The sequence below is a fragment of the Parus major genome, chromosome 5 (genome assembly GCF_001522545.3).
Source record: "Parus major isolate Abel chromosome 5, Parus_major1.1, whole genome shotgun sequence".
NCBI classification, from domain to species: Eukaryota; Metazoa; Chordata; class Aves; order Passeriformes; family Paridae; genus Parus; species Parus major.
The window spans coordinates 45,893,131-45,914,736 of NC_031774.1; the positions used below are offsets into that span (position 1 = coordinate 45,893,131).

A 21,606-nucleotide genomic window follows, 5' to 3' on the forward strand; every position below is an offset into this window, starting at 1 on the left:
CTGACTGGCATGTGTGGTGGTTTGCACCAATCTTACAATTTTATGCCTACCAGAAGAAGCTTTCATGTCTGATGTGGCATAAAGCCAATTTAGACAGAAAACTCACTCCTCAGTGCTCTTTTAACCGATTAAAGCCAGCAAAGCAAGTTTACACCAGATCAGCACTTTATGCCATAGAGCTGTGAAATATTCAGTGTCACTTCAGGGTTATAAAGCTCAAGTTACTGTATCATAGAACCATGACCTCAAGCTAGTCAGGATTACAGCTAAAACTTAGTCTGCTTAGCATTTCTGCAGGTCTTACACTCTGGAATTGATTCTCCAGACCCACAATGGCCTTATCATTTGTTCAGTATGGGCTGCCTATACACTGCATTACAAATACATCAAGAGATAGATACAGGTTAAATTTTTTAAGGAAGGGTATTTTTGGCCCATACTGGTTCTCCCCATTTATTTAAAAATACAATCATACAAACAACTGCAGTGACACAACTACTAGGACTGCCTGTGAACAAAACAACAGTATATCCATTCCTGTAATAAACTAATAAAGCTGAAAGACTGAAAACTGCTTTAATACATTAATTGTACCTGACAAGATTTTAACAAGTCTGAGCTGACCAAACAGGCAACAAAATACAATCTGGCTCAGCATTTTTAAACCTGTAAGGGCAATTCCCAGCATCCATGAAATAAGCACAGGAAATAAAATACAAAACCTACACAGTTCACTTCTCAGAAGCATTCTTTAGGTGCTCACAGTGTATGGCTTAAGTAATAGAAGCAATGTGCTTCAAACTGAAGGTGAGAAGCTGCTTTTATGCACACAGAATGCTCTGGAGCAGTAGTAACCCATACCCACCTTCTAAGTAAAAGATAAACAACGGTTAACATGTAAATAGCTTGAAAGCCTTCTAGTCTTTCCTTGAATAAAAATACATTTAAAGTTATAGCATCTGAAATATAAAGAAAAAAGACAGATGATACTAAGTTTCAGATATTATAACCCTCAGTAACCTCGGCTACTTTGTGGTTGTTCCAACTATGTTTTGACTGTCTCCTCCAAAGCAATTTCTGTTGCAAAACAGAGTGTATAACTTCACAAAAAATGCAGAGAAGTAACACATGATCATGTAATGGACAAAAATGGTGCAAATTACTCCACCTATTTTTGGAACAAGAACATAAAATATAACTTGCAAGAGAGGCAAAAAAATTACTATATTGCTACACTGTTGGTTGTATACTCTTGTTGTATAAAGACCCTGCCTTTAAACATGAGGAAAAGAAAAGTATGTTTACCTGTTGCTTCTGGTATGCAGTGTTCGGATTAATTTTGGACTCCAAAAGAAGAGAGCCTAGAAAAAAAAAAGTTCCACTTATTTATATGTGTGCTATAATTTTAATCTCCACATGAACTTTCTTATCACTCTTTCCTTGATCAACAGTAAGTCTCCTAACCCCTACCCTTGAGCTTTATATTGCATTTGTCCCTCAAAGATATTGCTCACATAGTACAGAATAATGCTCTGAGGACTGAATTTCAAACCTTTCTTATTCTGAATAATAACTTTTCCACAGAAAATTTTTTGGACATGATAAAGTCTTAAGTCAGCATGCCAAAAGAATTTCAGTAACATTCCAGAGATTACCTATGGTTGTTTTGTGTGAAAATTCTAATAATGTGGCATTTGTACTTAAAGGTTAGCTAAAACACTTATTTTCCTAGAAACAAATGCTTAGAGCAGTAACCATTGTGACTGCTAATACCAGAAAACTTTCCACAATACACTCAGGAACAATTGTTTCACAGCAGGTTTTACTGATGTAAGACCCAGAATAGCAATTCCATTCTCATGTCTGCGTCTTCTTTCCCTTCCTTTTGCATGTTAGCATCCTCGTGTCATATTTAAACAACCTGAAGCATTGATCTATGCAAAAACAACTTTTAAAACTGACTTTATTTTTGGACCAATCACTTCCTTCATCCACCTTGCTACTCAGCTGCACTAATGCCAGTGCATGACTAACTGACATATCTGCAGAGCTTCACTCAGCTTACAGGAAGAAATACTGATAAATTAACTTGCATTGTCAGTCGCATAATTAAAACGTAAGGCTACAAGCACCCCTTTAAAGTGGCATTTCTCCATTTACTTGCCTGGTTAAATTTAGGCTTTAAGAAAAGTCCAAACTTTCTCTACGAAAAGTGTTAACTTCTCAGTTTCATCACTATAGTTCTAAGGCAAATGTATAATTAAAATATGGGCTGCTCCCCATCTGTTCATTCCCTAGCCTGGACTGAGACCAGGGTGCTGCACTGACCCAGGTGCAGCACCTTGCACCCCCATAAGGTTCACAAGGGCCCACTTCTCAAGCTTGTGCAGGTCCATGTGGATGGTATCCTATCCCTTAGGCATGTCAACTACACCACTGCAGCTTGGTGTCACCTGTAAAACTGCTGAGGGTGCACTCAATCCCTCTGTCTGACACTGATGATGATGTTAGCCCTGGGGATGTGAGGGAAGAGACTGAAGAACCAGATCAAGAACTTCACTTCCTGTAAGAGTGGTGTATCATTAAATAATTACATAAATATCAGAACATTCCATTGTCCGATGAGAAATGTTACTACTTGATGAATTTAGAAGCTTTACCAATGATTTTTATATCCACTAGCTTACTATGTATGTGATCATCAGATACAATTAAGTATTTTTTTCAAATTAATGTACCTGTGAAGGCTGCTTGTTCCTAACTTCTAAGTCTGTTTTCTACAAGAGGCAACCTTCACTAATGAAGTTGGCTTGAGAAGCTATCACCCTGTCTCAACTGCTCTTGGAGTAAGAGCTGTTTACAAACTCAGATACAATTCAACAACAAAACTGAAATAAATACCCCTCAAGGGAAAACAAGACGCACAGAAAAAGCTCCCTTGCTTCAGCCCAAATATACTATTCAGGTTTTTTGTAGTTTTTCCAGTTTTCTGACATGCACCAGCTCTGTTACCAAAGCATCTTATTTGCTTAAGTGTAACTGCGTAACTAAAGAAAAAATAATCACAAACCATAGAGCAGAACAGAGAAGGAAAACACCTAAGATGGGGTTTACAGACTAATCCAATACATCGCTCATACTTTGGCCATAGTCTCAAGCTTTGCATTTTGAGTTTGTCTAATGAACATCTAAAACCAGCCTTTTCCATTGCAATCATCAGATACAGAGTCAGTTGTGTTTTCAAAGTCCCAGCTTTTACTACACGTCTTAGAATATTATTTGTGCTATTAAATTGGTTGACAAACTCCTATAAAGTCTTTACTTTCTAGAAATATTTAATAGTAGCAAGTATGAACTAGAATCTTCTAAGAATCAAAAGTAATTGATAATTTCAACATCATATTTTAATGGCTGAACACAGACCTACAGACATGTAGGTCCCAACCTTGGAAGAATATCATACATAACCTGAATGCCATGTTTGACAAAATACTGTTTAAAAAACTGAAAATGACTGAATGCAGACACTTCATTTTCCAAGCTAGAAGTCGACAATAGAAAATTACTTCTTTACTAGACTTACCAAAAAAAGAGCATTTATTCTTGTCTACTAAACCTGATGCTTGCAGGAAAGACAAATCAAGCTTTTTAAGGCTTGAATTGCTTCTCACTACCATGTGATTCAACTTATTCCTCACCATTTTGGACAATAACTAGAAAAATATTGATCTGGAGATAGAAACATACTGAAGGGTAAATTGTGCTCTATAACTAGTAACAGCCCCAAATCCATCCTTCTGGAGAATAAGACGCTCCATTTGTGCAGGAAGTTCCCCAAAAAGGGTTCAACAAGTCAAAGATCAGTGACTAATCTACTAGTTAGTTCAGTGAGTTTATTTCATACACTAAATTTTACAGGATCAGGCTCCTTCCTGGTATGAGGCAATGTTAAATCTTTGTTACTTGCATGTGCAAACCAGACAGTAGCAACAGATGTCTGAAACACAGATATCTTATTTAGAAAACGATTACAGAAATGTAACACACCACAAATAAACTTCCATTCAAAGTCGTTATCACTAGTCTGAGATGCTTCTGTCACAAGCGTTACTTTCTATGTAGGTATTTTTCCATTGGTACTATCCCAGAAAATGTTAAGACCATCCAGTCTACTTCATAAAAATACACCAACAAAACTTCATCTTGACCCAATGACTCTATTCAAAGTTAGGTAAGACCTGAAAATTCACCTGCATGCAAGCTATGTTTTTAGTAAATGTTCCAAAATCATGAAGATCTAGTTACTTTTTAAATTACAGCATTGAATGAATTTGTAAAGGTAACTGCAAAACACTGGAGCCAAAAAATAATCCCTAAAACCACGTATAAAAAAGAAAACTGACCTGCAGAATTCTTTTACCTGCCACTGTAATGCAATACAGCACAGCTGGGGGTTTTGTTAGTAGAAAACAACATTCTGTGCTCCAGAAGGAATGTGTGTATAGGGAAGGACTTGCTCAAAAGAGATCACATACAGATATTCAATGCTATTTTCAATACTATTTAGAGACATCAAATATCCCAATTCAACAGTCTTATTAAACAACAAATTTGTAGCTTTGTTTACAAATGTGCATTTGGAAGAGACCAGTTAATGTGGAACACTGCTCCTCTCCCACCAAACTACTACATAGAGTCTTCCTCAAAAGCAGGAAAAAAAAGTGCTGCTCATTACCCCTCACCAGTATAAACATGTTTACATTTAAATGAAAGTTTAAATTCCAGAGCTGCTTCTTGCAAGATGCACACAGAGGTTTAAGTTCTGCAATCAGTTCTGCTGCAACTGAATCAGAAACTAATCCTCAGAAACTCAAGAAACAGCTCAAATTGTTTTTGTAGAAATTGTAGAAAGTGTTCTACAATTCAAAGAGAATATTCCTGAGTCTAAGACACTTCCGGAGGGTCAAACACAAATATTAAGGAAAGTGGAGAACCAGGAGAAAAGCAACAAAATCATCTTCCCCCATTCTTTTTTTTATTTTGATCAAAGATAAACAATGTGTTGCTTGCCTAAAAACAAGCCAATAAAATCAGTCCCTTGAGTTTGAACAAGGTAAAAAAAACTTAAGCCAAGTTTTGTCTAAGCCTGCTAGCTGTACAGGTTTACTGATACCTGTACTACAGAAACAGCAAGGATAGGTGCTTGCCCTTTGGCAGAAGTCATTAACATACAGAAGCAGCTAACTGCAACTTCTGAATGAAAATTATGAGCGTTCCTAAAAGAGAGCTCACAAATATGGCATGTAATGGAGGGATTAACTTTCAGATATAGGACCACTAAGTTTTAATTAAAGGTTTAAGCTTTCAAATTAACACAAATTACTTGAACAGAAACATTCTCTTTAGAGGTCACTTCAGTCATCTGGGCTCAGAAAAAAAAAAAAGGTGATCTGAAACCATACAGTAAACCCCAAGAAGAAGCACAAAGATATTTTAAGAATAAGGTAGGCCACTGTAGCCTAAAATGCCATGTCAGAAACAGGTAAGAAATCAAAGGCTTCTGATGACACAAAGAAACTCACATGGTAGTGACAATTTGTAAGAAAATATTTCACTCTTGCTCTGCTGCAATTCAAGTAGAATACATTACAACTAGGAATCACACAGAGAAACTTTCCAGGGTTTTAAAGAAAAATTGAATAGCTATTAAAGAGTAAAAAAATTACAATTTCATGCTTCAAATATAATATACCTGATATGAAAGCAGTTTATGGTATTTCTGTTCTAAAATTGATTATTCCAAATTGTCTGCAATGACTCTTAACAGTTTAGTGCGTGGCAACATTAGACATGCAGCTAGCAACATAACTCACTCATCTACTCTAAATTATTTTCTTTTATGATGGTGTTAAGCACCAGCACAACTTAAAAAAAAACCACTCCTACAGATAAAAAAAGCCTTTTACTCGGTTGTTATTCCTCCAGTTCCAAATGATAGCTTACACTGGACGTGGCATACTGATTGTACTTGCCTTATCTGAACACCCTGACTGCACTATAAAATCTCAACCATTTGTAAAGCAGCCTACTAAACCAAGTCACAACTGCAAAATCCAAAGACTGAACCGTGTGCTAGCCCACATGGTCAGCCAAAGAAACCACTGGTAATTCTGCTGTTGATCTGTACATAGCCAAACTGGTCCTTTAACAGGAGTGGGAATTTCCCACACACATAAGAAGAAACTACTGCTGACATCCCCAGCACCTCCCCTACTCAGGAAATGGAGCCTTCACCTTCAGGCAGATCCCGAGGTTTTCTGTCAGCTTCCTGGAGTAAGTCAGTAAGAATATGCCAGTGTGCACAGGATGAATCTCAGCTCAAAGGCTAGGAAAAGCTGGTTTAGAAATGCAGGAAGGAAGAAGTTTCATTGTGAAAAGAGGAGGAGCTGACAAAGAAAGACAATACAAGAATGCAATGGAAACATGGAGGCAAATGGTGTACAATTCAGTTCCTACTACCTGTATGTCTTTGTTAACTGGGAAAAAGTTAAAAATCGCAGTCAACTATTTCATTTAGTTAAAAAAGCATGCATGGAAACACGAATTACATAGTATATAAAGCACAGTTATGGCATTACCTTTTTCCAAATTATTTGCTCACATGTAAAAATGACTATTTGCCTTCAAAATTAGCACACAAACAATAGACATTGGGAGTAAACAAAATATAAATCAAATTTTATGAGGTGTTTACACAAGCAAGTTAGAAAAACTAGCCTATTAATAGATGCACATTTACCCAGGACTGATACTACCTACTATATTAAGAACTTTAACTCTGTGTATTAGTCAATACTTTGAAGAACAAAGTACACAGATGGAGAGAGATCTAAAGTGTATATCCTACCAAATAAGCATCTGTGCATTAGGTGCAATTAGTAAATTTGAGACAGTTCTGCTTTGATTAGAGTATCTCAGCTATGCAAGATAAAACAATGACTTAATTTTAGTTTTTATACCAATTTGTATCTTCCTTCTTAAAGATGTTCATTTACAAGGGAGCTGGCAACAACAGTTCAACTCAGTTCAGTCAGTCTGAAGCACACATATCCCACTGAAGGTCAATAAATGGGTTTCGGTTCGAATGAGCTATTTCTTCTTCACAAGCAGGTTAGGAACCACAGATCTTTTGATTTATTTTCTAAAAATATTTTAAAAAAAACAAACAAAAATCCCCCAAACACCACCACCACAAAACAGAAAATTTTTAACACACAGGAGACATGACAGGTTTTTAAACGTGACCCAAACAACCATGTAGGCAGCCAGGACAGTATCTATGACAAAACACACTGTAAAAATTAGCCTAAAAATTTAGTGATTATTTTTTTAATTCCCTCCTCATGTTGAAATTAAACTAAATCTATTCCCATTTCAAATGTTTTCTCTTTCACTATGAAGCTGCTCAAGGTTTAAATGCATCTTCCTCACTGTAAAATAAATAAAAATCAGGTATCAGTTTAACCTTTTAAAATAAAATCAAGTAACTACAAGATCTCTCTGGGAACTTAGCAGAAGCTCAGTTACCAAAATCCTGGTTAGTTGACTTATTCCTCCAAATCAGTTTTGATCTTTGCCATAGAGATTACATATTGTACAGTTTATCAGAACTTTCTCAAAAAGTAAGGATTAATGATTCTCAAGTTGCTTTTCATCCTACTCCCTACAATAAAAAAGCTCAGTAAATAAAATCACAAGGTCTGTTGACAATCACAAGCTACAATTAGATCTACAAGTCGCTAAATACAGTAGTTATACATCTAATGAAGTATTAAGTCATGCACTGACAGACTTTAAAAGCCAAATGATACAAGCTTGATACTGTTAAGTACATATTTTAAAATCACTGATCACAGCAGTCGTGAACTCAACCAACTGTCAAGACTAGCCCAAACATGTAGCTACAGGGCTAGTTATTACTACTTAATATATACAACTGACATATGTTGCCAGAAAACGTGAAAGAAGTTAATCTATAATTTTAAATTTATTTTCAGGAAAACCTAGAACCACTGGAGAACTGAGAATTCCCATTCCATTAAAAAAAAAAAAAAAAAGGCGTCTCTGAAAATGCTGTTCTGTCCATTGTATTGTCTTTCCTACCATAACCGTACTTTGAAAACCGTTGGTAGCTGTTAGAATGTTTTACATAATTCTAAAAGCTACCAAAGAAAAGGGCAGATGCAAACAGAAGGGTGTTAGCCATCCAACGATCTTCTAAAAACAAATACTAAAAACCAAAATCTAAGTTTTGAACAACTTCCATGAGGGAATCGCTTCCAGAAACATCCAATGACCAGTTTTGATATCCAAACCCATGCAAGATTTTGCATGCAACACTGTATTCAACAAATGCCTACTACGCTTGCACTTGATGGCAATCTTCTCTTTCTTTCACTTGGCCTAGCACGAATGAACCCTGGTTACTGCCTACTTGCTTTTAGGAATACCATTTGAATTATGCAGCAAAACATTAAGGCAACAGACACAAAGCTACACCCAGTTCCTTTTCTGGGTAGGACGAGGAAAGACCGTACCTTCAGCCGTACACACTTACCATCACTCTCTGCCCTGACTAGCAGGGACATGCCCTTGAGCCTCTCCACGTAGCAAGAGGACACATGCCCTGTGCCTCGATCATCCCACTGGCGGTCCTCATTTAGCGTGTAAACCTTCACCCTCCGCCGGGTGTCCGTCATCCTGCCGCCTGCCACACCGCAGCCACCACTCTGGCTTGCAATCGCTGGAGGAGCAGAAGGCTGGTCGGGGGCCAGGCCCCCCTCTGGGGAGGGGAGCGGGAAAGAAGGGAGCAGCCCCACACGGGCACGCCAAGCAAGCTCTTCTTACTCCTCTTCAGTGCCCCAACGGGATCCTCATTATCGAGGGTAACCGAGGATCGGGGAGGAGGGGGAAACAAGAGGTGAAGATGTGAAAAGGGGAGCTGCTCTTTCAGGTACAGTCAGACGCTGCACAAAAGGCGAGTAAACCTAGGCAGGGAGAGCCGCAGAGAAGAGAGAGGCTCCTTGCAGGGAGAAGGGCAGGCAGGAGAGACGGTGAAAAAGGGATCCCGGAGGAGAAGCGGGTCCGCGGTAGTGGAAACAGCGGCGGACTACAGCCGGCCCAGCGTGACAGCAGCAGGCGTTCCTGGAAGCCGGAGCCCTGCCGAGGAAAACAGGGGGGAGGCTAGTGAGGCCGGAGGGAATCAGAGGAAGGGGAGGCAGGCGGGAGAGGGGCCGCTCGCCCTGGCCTGTAGCCCGGCTCTATTGTGCAGCAGCTGCCCAGGCCTGAAACCCCTCGCTCGCCGTCCGTCAGCGCGGGGCTCAAGGAGCCGCCCTCCTTCCCGCCTGTGGCCTGCGGACACTGCCCGTCCCAGGACGGGGTGAACGGCCGGCTGAGCTCAGCGTCCCGTCTTCCCCATGGGCTCCGGTCGCAAGCAGCGCCTTCACTCCCAGCCTGACTCCGCCGCCATGTTCTTCTTCCTCCTCCTCCTCCTCCTCCTTCTCCTTCTCCCGGTGCTGCGGCGGCTCAGTCCCGACCCCCCTGCGCGCCTTGCGACGTGGCTGCAATTCCAGGCGTTCGGCGGTCCGGCCGACAGAGAAACGCTGTGCCCTGCGGAGGGAGGGGGCGATCGGCAGCGGTTAGTGCGGCCCGGCTCCCTCCGGCCCCGGCTCCGCCTCAGTCACTGCACGGCCGCCATCTTGGTTTCACCTCTCACTGGAGGCGCGGGGTCTCCCAGCCAGCGGCGGCACGGGCCGCCCGCCGGCATTTAAAGGGCCAGCGGCCCCGCGCGGGGGACGCGCGTGCGGCTGTGGCCGCGCCGGTACCGCGGGCCTGGGGCAGGCACTGGCGGACCTCGGCTTTATGGTTTTCTCTTTTCTTCTCCTTATTTTTTTTTTCCCTTTCTTTCTTCCTCCTGTTACACCTTTCCGAGTGATCCCAAAGTTAAACAGCTTTAGGTTGAATGTCTGTTGGATCTCTGCAGTCATAGGTGGGATCAAAAATTCCAATAGCAGAAGCTGTCGAAGCTCTGCTTCTGCCACTGCTGCCAACATCTGAGCATTTGTTTGACAGATTTCCCTAAAATATGTGAAAACACTGGTGCGTTGGGGACCCCACCAGCACTACAGCAGAAGAGAGTCCCTTTCACAGTACATTCTAGATACACAGTGTACATGGGAGCTCACTGCAATATCTACTCCGTTATTTTATGCTTTTGAACAAGTCCTGATACTCGTTTGTCAAAGTGAGTCCTATTAAGGGTGGTTTTAGCCAAAACCACAAATTTGCAGCTTTCACCAGAATTAATTATGTATCACAACAAAACCTCTAGTCAAGCCCTGTTTTCCTTTGTCCATCTTTTATTTCTTTTGGCCTGTGAGAAAGACAGTGTTTGGGTGCAGAATTGATATGCAGTTTCCCGAAAAAGGTTCCCAGGGTCACAGCAGCAGCTTGACAGAGTTCAAGAGGTGTTTGGACAATGCCCTCAGGCACCTGCTGTGACTCTTGGGATGTCCTGTGCAGGGCCAGGAGTTGGATTCTATGGTCCTGATGGGTCCCTTCTAAATCAGAGTATTCTGTGATTCCTGATGTGTCCAGACAAAGCCTTTGCTCTGATGCCCAAGGGCTGGTTAAGAATACAGGAGCCTCCAAGGTGTTGTATGTGCCTGTGACATAGCTGGAAGGATGTTGTGCTTCTTGTTCTCAGCATGGTGTTCTTGGCTAAAGCAGCGACAGGTTTGAGGAGATTCAGATGTCTGGGAACTGTGGATTGTGGCCCTGGCAGAAGGGGAACCACCACACAGCACGTGCACACCAAGATGCTCATTGCCTTCACTTGGTAGCCTGGGCAGCTCTTGAGAGGATGTTCCTGGGCACAGACGCTGTGCCAAAATTTCCCTCAGGCCAGCCTAGAGATGGATTTTTGTGACTTCAGAAAAGATTGATGTCACTTAGAGAAAACTCTGTAGGAGTGTTATATTCACGATCCATTTACAAATTGTACCCTCTTGTGGCCATCAGATTAAATAGAGACCACAGTGCTCACTGCAGTGTTTATTTATTTATTTATTTATTTATTTATTTATTTATTTATTTTTGTGAATTGAAAACAAGAACTTAATCATATTTCAGTTTGTATAGTCTTCTTTATGAAAATGTTGGGCTCAGCTTCTTTTAATGGGCCTTGTGTTATTTTGATACCAGTCTGAACAATGCTCAGTCCAAAAATAGTGCATGTCAGGTTTTAAACCAATTCTCATTATATTTAAGGTTTTGTGTTTTTTTCAAACATTTCTACCCCAGTCATTCCAGGAAAAAAAAGGGTAGGGCATTGAGAACAACTTCCCATGCTGGAAAGTAGCTTGGAAAGAAACATTCTGTTTATTTTTCTTGGAATAATGAGTTAGAAAGCAAGTCTGTCAGGTCACTCCTCAAATCCTTCTCTCCATTTCTACCAGTTTGAAAGTTTGTGTCCAGAAAGAAATATCTTCAGGCATCAGGAGACGCTGTCATTACCTGAGTTAAAAGGTTTAGGCTCCTTTAGTTCCTTTAAATAATAGAGGACCTAGCCCAGACAGAAACTTTTGCCTACCAGGAATTGTGTAATAAATGATGAGATGGAGAGTTGAATACTTGAGAGTATTAAACTTTCATATTCCTAGGAAAGTAACTACACATAGATCGATGATACAAGAGTAAACTTAAACTGGGTTTATTACAGGGAGCTACTTTACTGCACAGCAGTCAAGACTAAAGAACAAGGTAACTTTTTCTTTTAGCACCTAATAATAATTTTGGAAAACAAAATTGCATTGTTATTGTGAAGAACTTCGGGTCACACATATAAATTTGGTCTTATGTACTAAAACATTATTACAGCTCCTTAAACTCCTAGCTAGCTATTTTCTGAACAAAAAAAAATATATTAGGGAAACTAACAACTTCAGACTTTATTATGGTGAACATTTTTGCTAGAATGAAAGTCTACGCTTGCCTGAGTATATAGGTATGCTACACTCGGTATGTGCAAACAAGGTTACAATCCACACTACACACACACACAGACACTCACTATGTCTTCTTGCTCCCAAGGCATATATTCTGACATGTGCCCCAAAAAGCTGTGGAAAATGAATGTCTGAGTAAAAAGAAAAAAATTAAATAGAAAAATTATCATTATAGGGGGAGGCTATAAAGAAGATGGCTATAAAGAAGTCAAAATATTGTGATCAAGAAAGAGGGGAGATTCAGAAAAAATATGTTTCTAGTTCAGTGGGGAAGTAAAACACAGCAGTTTGAAATAAGTACATACAGTAGACAAAAAGCAAACCTAGCAATCCTTACAAGTTATGAACCACAGAAAAAACGGATAAGGATGGCAAGAAATTTGCATGGTTGGTAGTTTTAGGAGCACCTTGTGTTTCCTAAATCTTAACACTATTATTGGCCTATTATATCAAGATTTTAAAAATGTTAATATTGATACAAAAAAAAAATAAATAGAATTTTTTAATAAATAAATAATTTTGTTTTGTCCTTGAAAGAATGTGTGATCTATTTCTATCATATGATGATGACTTGGTGCTTTCCTGGTCCTTTTTTAGAAGGATATTTAACAACTTTTCTTAGATAGAAACATATTCAAGTATGCAGGTCCTAAAAAACTTGAATTTGAGAGTCCTAAGAAGGCTTGCAGGCATGATCTCAGGAAGCATGAAACTTTACTAACTTATAATAAAGCTTAAATTATTTCAGAAATTCTGCAAGACATGAAGACTGACTGTAAGTATTCAAATTGGACAGGTAAGAACCCAGATAATAGTAGACTGATTTGTCTGACATCAGTCACAGACAATAAATGCTCACACAGAATGCAATAAAGAATTATAAGATGGGCTTATAGCAGCAGCAGCTGATGTGGATTTAGGGAGAAAAATGTTTAATTTATTGTTAAATTACAAAGCTTCTCATAAGGGTAATGGTGCAGATATACATGGATAGTTCTCAGGTACTTTTCTGGAAAGTTAAAATTGTATTCCGTGAAGAAAACTCACATTGCACAGGTCAGATTTGAGGTGACTGGCATAGCTCAAAAGGAATTATTGATCTGTGGAGAAGATCCTAGATGATTGTGAGAAATCAAGAGTAGGACTGATGCTATTTAGGATTTCTTGTAATGTTTAGAAAGTCAATGTAAAATCTCTGTGCATAAAATTCTATGTTTGACTTGGAGAGCCTGGAAGAATGGCAAGAAATGGATAAGGACATAAGGGTCAGAAACAGACAGGTTCACTTACTGAAGATGCTGATGTAGAAGGCATGGCTTAGCCTAGGACAGCTGGGAAGGTTCCTGGCAGCTGCTTCTGGCTTATGCCAGCTTTACAAATGTCTGTGAGCTCAGTAATCACTCCCAGTAATCACTGCTTTTCTAAGGCTAGCAATGACATTTTCACATAAAATTTTGAGCTGTAAACAGTATTTGTTCAAGATCTGATAGATGAGCAGCTCAGGCAGTCAGGCTGTGGCCTGGTTGTGTTCTGACCCACACTTCCTAGACAGGACCCTTCAGATACAGCCAAATACAGGGTGATATCTATGGGAATAAATAGTAAGGCAGCTCTGAAAGAGGCAAGGCTGCACAGGAAACAAACTTCTGATACTGCTGTGTCTGTAAGATCCTATAATATGCCTTTGGGGTATATTGTAAACTAGCACACTGTTGAAGAATGTAACATCAGGAATAAAAGTAGTTTTAATGCCATATTCTGTAATTCTGGTGTCCTCAATGTTAACAAATTTTAAGAAATTGAAATAGATCAGAAAGGATTGCTCTGAAGAGCTTTATTTTTTTTTCAGATCCATTTGTTGCACTCCAAAATCTCAAATTCCTGCAGCATGCACTTTTTTGCAGCCATACACTCTGAATCATGTCTCAGATGCTGCTGCTCAACTTTCACATCCTGCCACAGATCCCTGAGAAGCAGTAGCCCTGTTCTTGTACCTAAACCACAAACATGAACCTATGAAGGTCAGCAGTTAAGATTCTGTGACTCTTCCTCCTACATAATGTACATATGAATCTCTTCAACAGAAATGTCATCTCTTTTCTTTCAATCCCTATCGTTGTCTTAATTTTCACAGTACTGAAAAGACCCTTGTCTTCCAAGTGGAGGTTCCTTTAAAGAGTTCTCTGCAACTGCACAGTCATGCAAAGTCTATATTTGTTTTGAATTCCTGTATGCCTCTCTGGAAATGCTATTTATCTAAATACGTAGGCCTCATTATCAACAGACTGAAGAATTTCAAAGCACTGCTGATGCAGAGAATGTGCCTGGGTGATTTATTCATCCAGCAGTGAAAATTCCCCCTCCTTCTGCAAGGGGAACTCCAAGACATCTGAATTCTGCTGGCTGTCCCTACGCAGTATATACTTCTATTTTTACATGTATTATTTTGCCTGTTGACTGTGTTTGTAAAGTTTTTATAAGAGTTATTGAGTCCTTTTTTTCCTTTTTCTATGGCAGACTTCCTGTTCGTAAATTTTGCTCCCAGGTATTTTTTTAGAATAAGGTTTTCAGTACTTCATCTGTAATTTGGACTACAACAGGCTTCTCTTAGACTCATATATTTGATGGTCTTTTGAGAAAGTGATGGACAGAGAGGCAGGAAGTATGAGATCCAAATCATAACTTTGTTTCCAGGAAGATTTGAAAGTCCATCAGAAACCCATAAGGGTAAAAACTACTTCAATTTTTCTCTTATATCTCTACCTAATCACCTAAAAAATTACTATCTGCTGCAATACTCTCATTCAAATAAATTCCTCAGTACCTTAGGCACATGCTGAGGTGAGTGTGGGAACTGTTGGATGTGTTTCCAGTTTGTGTAAATAGGAACCACATAGGTGGATTTAGAGAAAAAAGGGGGAAAGGCCAAAAGAGATGGAGAAGGGACATTGTCAGAGCCAGAACAAGACAGCAGCACATGGACACACACACACAGAGTATCAGCAGTTTGGTACTTCAATTAGAGCAGTAATCTGGAACGACTGGACTGGGCCTGTGTAAATTTAGGATCAGGTTCCTGGACAAAAGCTAGCAAGAGTGACAATATACCTGTATGTAATAAAGTGTAATAAATGTAAAAATATGTCAGAAACCTGAAAAAATGTCCTGAAAAGAAAGGAGGCAGGTCAGTTTTTTTAAGAAAGTAATTTAGAATCAGCCACTGTACTGACATCAATTCACATATAAGTTTGTTTTTTATAGTTTTAAAATGAGTCACTTCACTGTTTGTGACAATGATAGTCATAGAGATGCAAATAATTCAAGACTTGCACAGAACAGGAATGATTGTGGTGCAAGTTGCAACTAAGTAATATAAACAGATCGGGAGCCCATCCAACTACTCAAGAGATTACTAATTATCTTAGCTGCTTCTAATGTCTTCCATTTTGCATATGAAGCCAACAAAGTAGAGGTGAGAACCTGACACCAGGGTCTGTGGATGAGCTCTGCAGCAAAAGAGGCCAAGCGTTTAGGGACGGAAATGTGCATTGTCCTCACTTTGTGCCCCTTCTCTAGCTAAAAGCAAAGCTAAATAGACCAATACTGGAGGCTTTGCTATTCTTGTTACCTAGAAAAACAACCTAAATTGTTATGGAATGGGTTTGCCTCAGTAGCAACATAGAAATTCCTCTGATTCTACATTCTCAGCCTAGCCTCCTCTTTTTCCATATATGTTACCTCTCTTCTGGTTGACACCAGAGATAGGATTTAGGCTCACACCCAAGATAGGATTTGGCAAACATCTGTAACATCTTGAAAAGCATGAAGAAAGTCAGTAAGGGTCAGTTGTTTAATGTCCTCTCCAATATGAGAACTAAGGAGCAAGAAGTCCAGCAACTAGGTGGGATGGTCAAAACAAGAATAATTGCTCTTTTTCATAGCTCATTGAAGAAACTGATGGAATGCTCTGCTGCAAGGAAACATTGATGCTGAAATCAAACTTATTAGTCCAATGTATTAATCTACTATGAGTGTCTCTTGCAGAGCATGGGTGGCCTCAAAGCAGAGCTCTCAAGTCAGACACTTGTGACTAATGGGCAAAGGCATTAGAGGCATGTGGGGATTATCAACGGATGCGCAGGAGGAAGAAGGTTGGGAATGGTGTGTGCGCCACGAAGGTCTGGAGCAGTGAGGTGCAAAGGGGGTCTGGCAGCTTTCATGCTCCAGGGTGTTGAAGTGTGGGGTGACTGCAGTGACATGGCTCTGCTATGCACTGGCGGGTAAAGGACAGTGGGGCTAAATCCACAGGGAGAATGAGTAGTCCTAAATAAATAAAGCTAGGCCCACACTTGGACATTAATATAAAGAGAGTGTAAGTGCATACCGTTTCATTAATCATCACTGCAGCTTGTCACTATATAGTTACTATATTATATTATTAGAATTATAGATATTAAATATTCACTAACAATTGTCTAAACTAATTAACATGTCGGATTTGTGATGTTTATGGCTTTCATTAGTGACAGAACCTGACAAAATAATAATGAGAACATGTATAATCTATCAAAATATATCACAGTTCTATGTGTTTGTGTTTAATACTGACTTAAATAGTATAGTGAGAATGCTTTAAATTTTCTGAAATCATCTGCATAAAAATTTTGTAAACATCCATTCTCTCGTAGATAGGTGTTTGAGGTTCCCTGATGTCAAGACATTCTCTACAATTTCAGGTATGTGGTATAATATAGCCATTCAATGTAATGTGCTTGTATGGAGACAACAGAATTGCCAGCTGGCATTTGTTGAGGTCCCCTGAAACAACTGCCCTAGAGCTTTGATCATCTAAAGATCTTACGGTGCTTTGTAGCCAAGAGAGTATTCTGGGGCAACTAGAGATAAAGGAAAACAAGACTAATTCCAGTCAGTAAAGCTGAAACCTTGATCCCTTCCTGCTTTCCTCTGTGCTTCTCACTTCTCATAATCCCACATCATGGGGATTATGATTTATACTTTCCTGTTACCTTTTATATATGACATGGACCAGCCCTAAATCCCTTCCCTGACCTTCTCACCGAGGAAACCATGGACCCAATCAAGCTCATCTCCCTCCTTTACTCATACAGCTGCCCTCTTTATATCTCTACTACGTTCCTGCCAATTCCATTCTGCACATCCAGATGAGTTGTGCTTAGGTTATGTTCTTACCTGCCTTCCTGCTCATAGCTGCCACTAGTTTGAAATCTCTGCTGAACTACATTCCCTGCTATAGGAATAATCTCTGTGCTTGCAAGGTCCTGCACAACTTGGTTCCCCCTCAAGCCAAATACATTTTCAGAGGTTTTTTTTCTTATCCTTCTCTTCCCTGTTTTATACTTGCCTTGAAAGCCTTCCTCTACTAATTGGCATGTATCACCCTCTGGTTTATCCCATGTGTGGTGCTTTTCTTCTTCACATTGCAAATATTGTTCTCAGTTTTCCCAGGAAGTGACTTTTTGGGGATTCTAGCACATAACCTTGTCATTCAGTTCAGTATAACCTCTTTGTAGGCAAGTGTCAGAAGATCCCTGACAATATTGCAAAATAACTGTATAGAGAATTCACTGCAGCCACAAACTATGATGAAGGCATGGACATGGGAAAAGTAACAGTACGGGGAATATCAGAAATATGAGTTTAATAGGATATACAAGTTTTGTTATTCAACTGCATTTTAAGCACAGGACATATTATGCAATTTTATAGAAGTCAGAACTCAAATCCACGCATTTCACAAAATGAAACAAAAACTTTTTAGCAAAACAAGACTTCTGTCATTTAAAGAGGAGATGCTTTTGGAATGACAATTAAACAACACTTTTCTAATAGTAGTACACTGAATGATATCAGAATTGGGAACTGTGCTGTTTCTTGCCTCCAGCTATCTCAGTCCAGATCTTTCATAGCAGAAGAACTTAGAGATCCTGAGGGATTTTTTCCCCCTCCAAAACACTGTACTGAAAATAACCCCCAGGAGGTCATAGGGTTACATGGAAAATAGCAGTATAATTTATTCATCTTAAATAGCAAAAGGCATATTTTAGCATATATTAAAATTAGACTAATTTTATGCACTTTTTCAGTCTAGTCTCTGATTTTGCTGTTGATTTATTTCTGCACAGTGCATTCTCCTTAAAGAAATTTGTAGGCTGTTGACAACTTCTTCAGATAAATGTGCACATAAGAATAGACAGGCTCATGGCTCTTTTGCAGAAATTAATGTGCAAGGTAGGATGTTCTTCTCTTGTTACATCAATTCCTAGGCACCACCTAATGGTGTCTTAGCTTTCTTAACAGCAGTTCTTTGAGGAAAGGAAAACCATTTTCATATTTTCTATCTTTCTGTAGCCACAGTTCAGGAGTCAGTGGAACTGGAGGAATGCAACAAATTAATTTCCTACATATGCTGTCACTCTTCTGTGCTATAATACATGCTACCATATCCCATATCATTATAGATTCACGCTATAGATAGTTGTGTTGTGAAAATAAGTTAGTAACTTCCAAAGCAAAGATAGCCATTTAAAAGAATGCAGTAAATACCATGTTTGCACTGACATATACATCTGCATTGCAAAATTTGCTCCTCCTACCTACTAATCTAGTGCAAAGGTATAAAGGGACTTCTTTGAATTTCTTTTGGGACCACTCATTTCAAAACCGACTTTCTCCTTCTATAATGCTCCTACAGTAATGATCAGAAGACCATTTAATTGATTCCTCTGTCTTTGAAGAGCTCATAGTTCTACATTTAACATAATAAAAGCCTGATTTTGTTAGTTCTCAGTGTATGTGGCAAGGCCATACTTTTACCAGAGTACTTGGGAGGAGCAGTTGCCAATCATGAATTGGTAAAACTGGTAACAGAAATGACGTGGACAAGTATGGTACAAGCAGATCACAGCCACATGATAGGCGCTGATGTTATTTATGTGCTCGCATATTTTTAGCTATTGGCAATGCCTGTCACAGTAGAGAGGGGTGGTAGATACAAATGGAAAGAATACTTTGAAAAGGATGTTATTTTTATACTGAGCTTCTCATATTGCTCAACTGATGTTGCCTCAACATGACACTGAACTCAGTCAGAGAAATGTGTCAGTCATAAGACTGTAAGACCTGCCACACTGGTCAGATCAAAGCTCCATCTGTTTCAGCATTCTGTACAACTAAGTGATGTTTAAAAGAAAGTGTTTCCTTTTGTGTGCTTCAAATTACTATACAGCTTTTGTGCTTCTGAGAAACAATGAATCACCATAGTTATACAACTGATTTTATGTTCTCTCCACCTTTAATCATCTTTTTTTCCATGGAGAAATGTGCTGTTCGGTTTCCCTTGAATAGAACCTATTCATTATTTCTGATCCCTACAGCTTAACTTACCTGTATCTTATCTAGTGCTACTACATTGGTTTTGGAGATCAATAACCACCATCCACAAGAAGTGCATGTATTTGAGATTCAAGGTTGCTACAACAGCATCATTATGTTTTCCTGGTTTGCTCTCTGTTCTTTTCATAAGGAAATAATTGTAATACTCAGTTTGTCTTTTCTTGCCACAGGGCATGGTGTTGCCTATTCAAATAACCCCCAAATACCTTTCATGAGCAGTTACAGCTAAGAGCTCTCTGTTTTGTATTTTTCTTTCAAGTGTCTGTGTTTGAATTTGATAAGCATATATTGTATGAGAGGTTTTACTGTCTGGCTGCTCAGCTTTGGCTAAAACTTTCTTCAAATCCTTGCTGTCTGCTTTAGTTGTGACTTTGATGCACAGCTTGTTATCTTTGCAAACTTTCCTGCTTCGGTATACACCTTTATGTTGTCATTTGTGAATAGATTGTACAGCAGGATCTGGACAGCTGTAGATCCACTGGAACCCTATCTTCTTTGTTATTTGCAGAAAATAATGATTTTTTTGGATCTCCCATCTAGTTGTTTACCCATGGATTATCTTTGCTCCCATTCCATGAAAAATTAATTTCTTTGTAAGTTCTTAGTGAGGTGCCTTTCTTTATCAAAGAAGCATTTTACAAATCCAAGTACATAAAAATCACAAGGTCAACCTCATGATTACTACATTTGCTATGCAAACTCCTTTCTCAAACACCATATTGATTGTTCCTTCATATTTTAATTTACTCAAATTTCTACTTCTATTTTACAATAATTTCAACTAGTTTGCCACCCATGAAAGTCAGACCTTGGGTATTGTTACTCCTCAGTTAACCCCTGAGATTAGCAGTTTTTAAAAACTGGTGACATGTCTGTCATTTCCTGTTCTCCTGGTTAATGAAATGTTGGGTTAAACACCACAGTTTTCAAGTGAGGAATCTAATGTTTAAAATTCTTGAATGACCTTTCCATGTCCTGGCAGTCATTTACTATTTCTTTAACTGATTAATTGACAACCTTTCCTTATGATGAATCAGCATAAGAGAGTTCTCATATTATTTTTCAATTCTTGAAATGTCCCACTACCCATGAAAGATTTCCCTTATCATTAAAGTCGTTCCATTCCATTCCATCAGAAGGCATCCTTACAAAGATTGTAATCCCACCCAATGCCTATAGTTTGATTTCCGTCAATCCTTCTGAACTACATCTGATGAGACATTTAGAATTAAATGCACATCTCTATGGAATCAAACAGAAAGACCAGAAAGAAACTGACTATTTGGAGGATGATATGAAGGAATATAAGAAATAATAATAAAGTAACAAGACTGAACCAAAACCAGAAGAGGGACATTTCCTTTACCTGAAGTTTCATGAAGGATAACATCTTTTGAACAGTTTTCATTGTGTAGAGGAATGCTTTGTTGACATATATTAATATATTATCGAGGGACCAAGGAAGGTTGACTAGGGAATTTCAGTAAAATTTTATATAACTTTTTTTTACTCTACATAAAATAAATAATTACTTTTTTGACTCAGTCTCAACATAACTTTCCCATTTCCCAAAACTATTCAGAAAATAATTTGTATTTGAACAACCATTCAGAATTAAAAAAATGCGGAAGCAAAGCTATTGATCAGAATTAATTTTTTCTCCCTTAATGGCTTGTAATGGATGCATTTTGTAAATGTAATGACTTTGCTGCAAACAGAGAATTTCAGTGTGTAGCTATCCATTTAATCCCAGTCCTCTTTTGCATTCACATCCACTAGTGATTGATTGCCAACAACAAGGTTTATTAAACACACTTGAAGCATTAGATAAGCTATGAAATTGAGCAAGAAAGCAAATATATGTGTTTAGTACTCTGTAGTTTAAGCAAATCCCGAGGAAAGGAAAAAAATAATTCAAACTTTAGAACTCACTTCTATTCAAAGCTATGTGAATGGAATATGGAAAATTTCTTCATCATAACTGTGCCTACTCCCTCCACAACACCAGTTATTGCTTCTTTGCCAGTTTGGCTGACTGGCTAGCTAGTCCTTTATTGTAGTGTAGCCAAGGAAATGAAAGTAACTGTGGAAGGATATTTAACTTCTT

The 21,606-nt window shown here is 38.9% G+C and overlaps 1 protein-coding gene across 2 annotated transcripts in view; it reads right to left on the bottom strand.

The window, feature by feature from the left end:
* Nucleotides 1–9,775, bottom strand: part of PPP4R3A (protein phosphatase 4 regulatory subunit 3A) — a 41,918-nt gene extending 32,143 nt beyond the window's left edge. Inside the window, exons 1-2 of one of the 2 annotated variants that reach the window (XM_033514877.1) lie at nucleotides 8,618–9,775; nucleotides 1,306–1,361 (exon numbers count right to left, since the gene is read on the bottom strand). In XM_033514877.1, the coding sequence (XP_033370768.1) occupies nucleotides 1,306–1,361; nucleotides 8,618–8,759 (198 nt within the window). In that variant the 5' untranslated portion in view covers nucleotides 8,760–9,775. The remainder of the gene's footprint in view (nucleotides 1–1,305; nucleotides 1,362–8,617) is intronic. The other variant, XM_015631042.3, reaches the window with a different exon arrangement.
* Nucleotides 9,776–21,606: the final 11,831 nt, after the last annotated feature.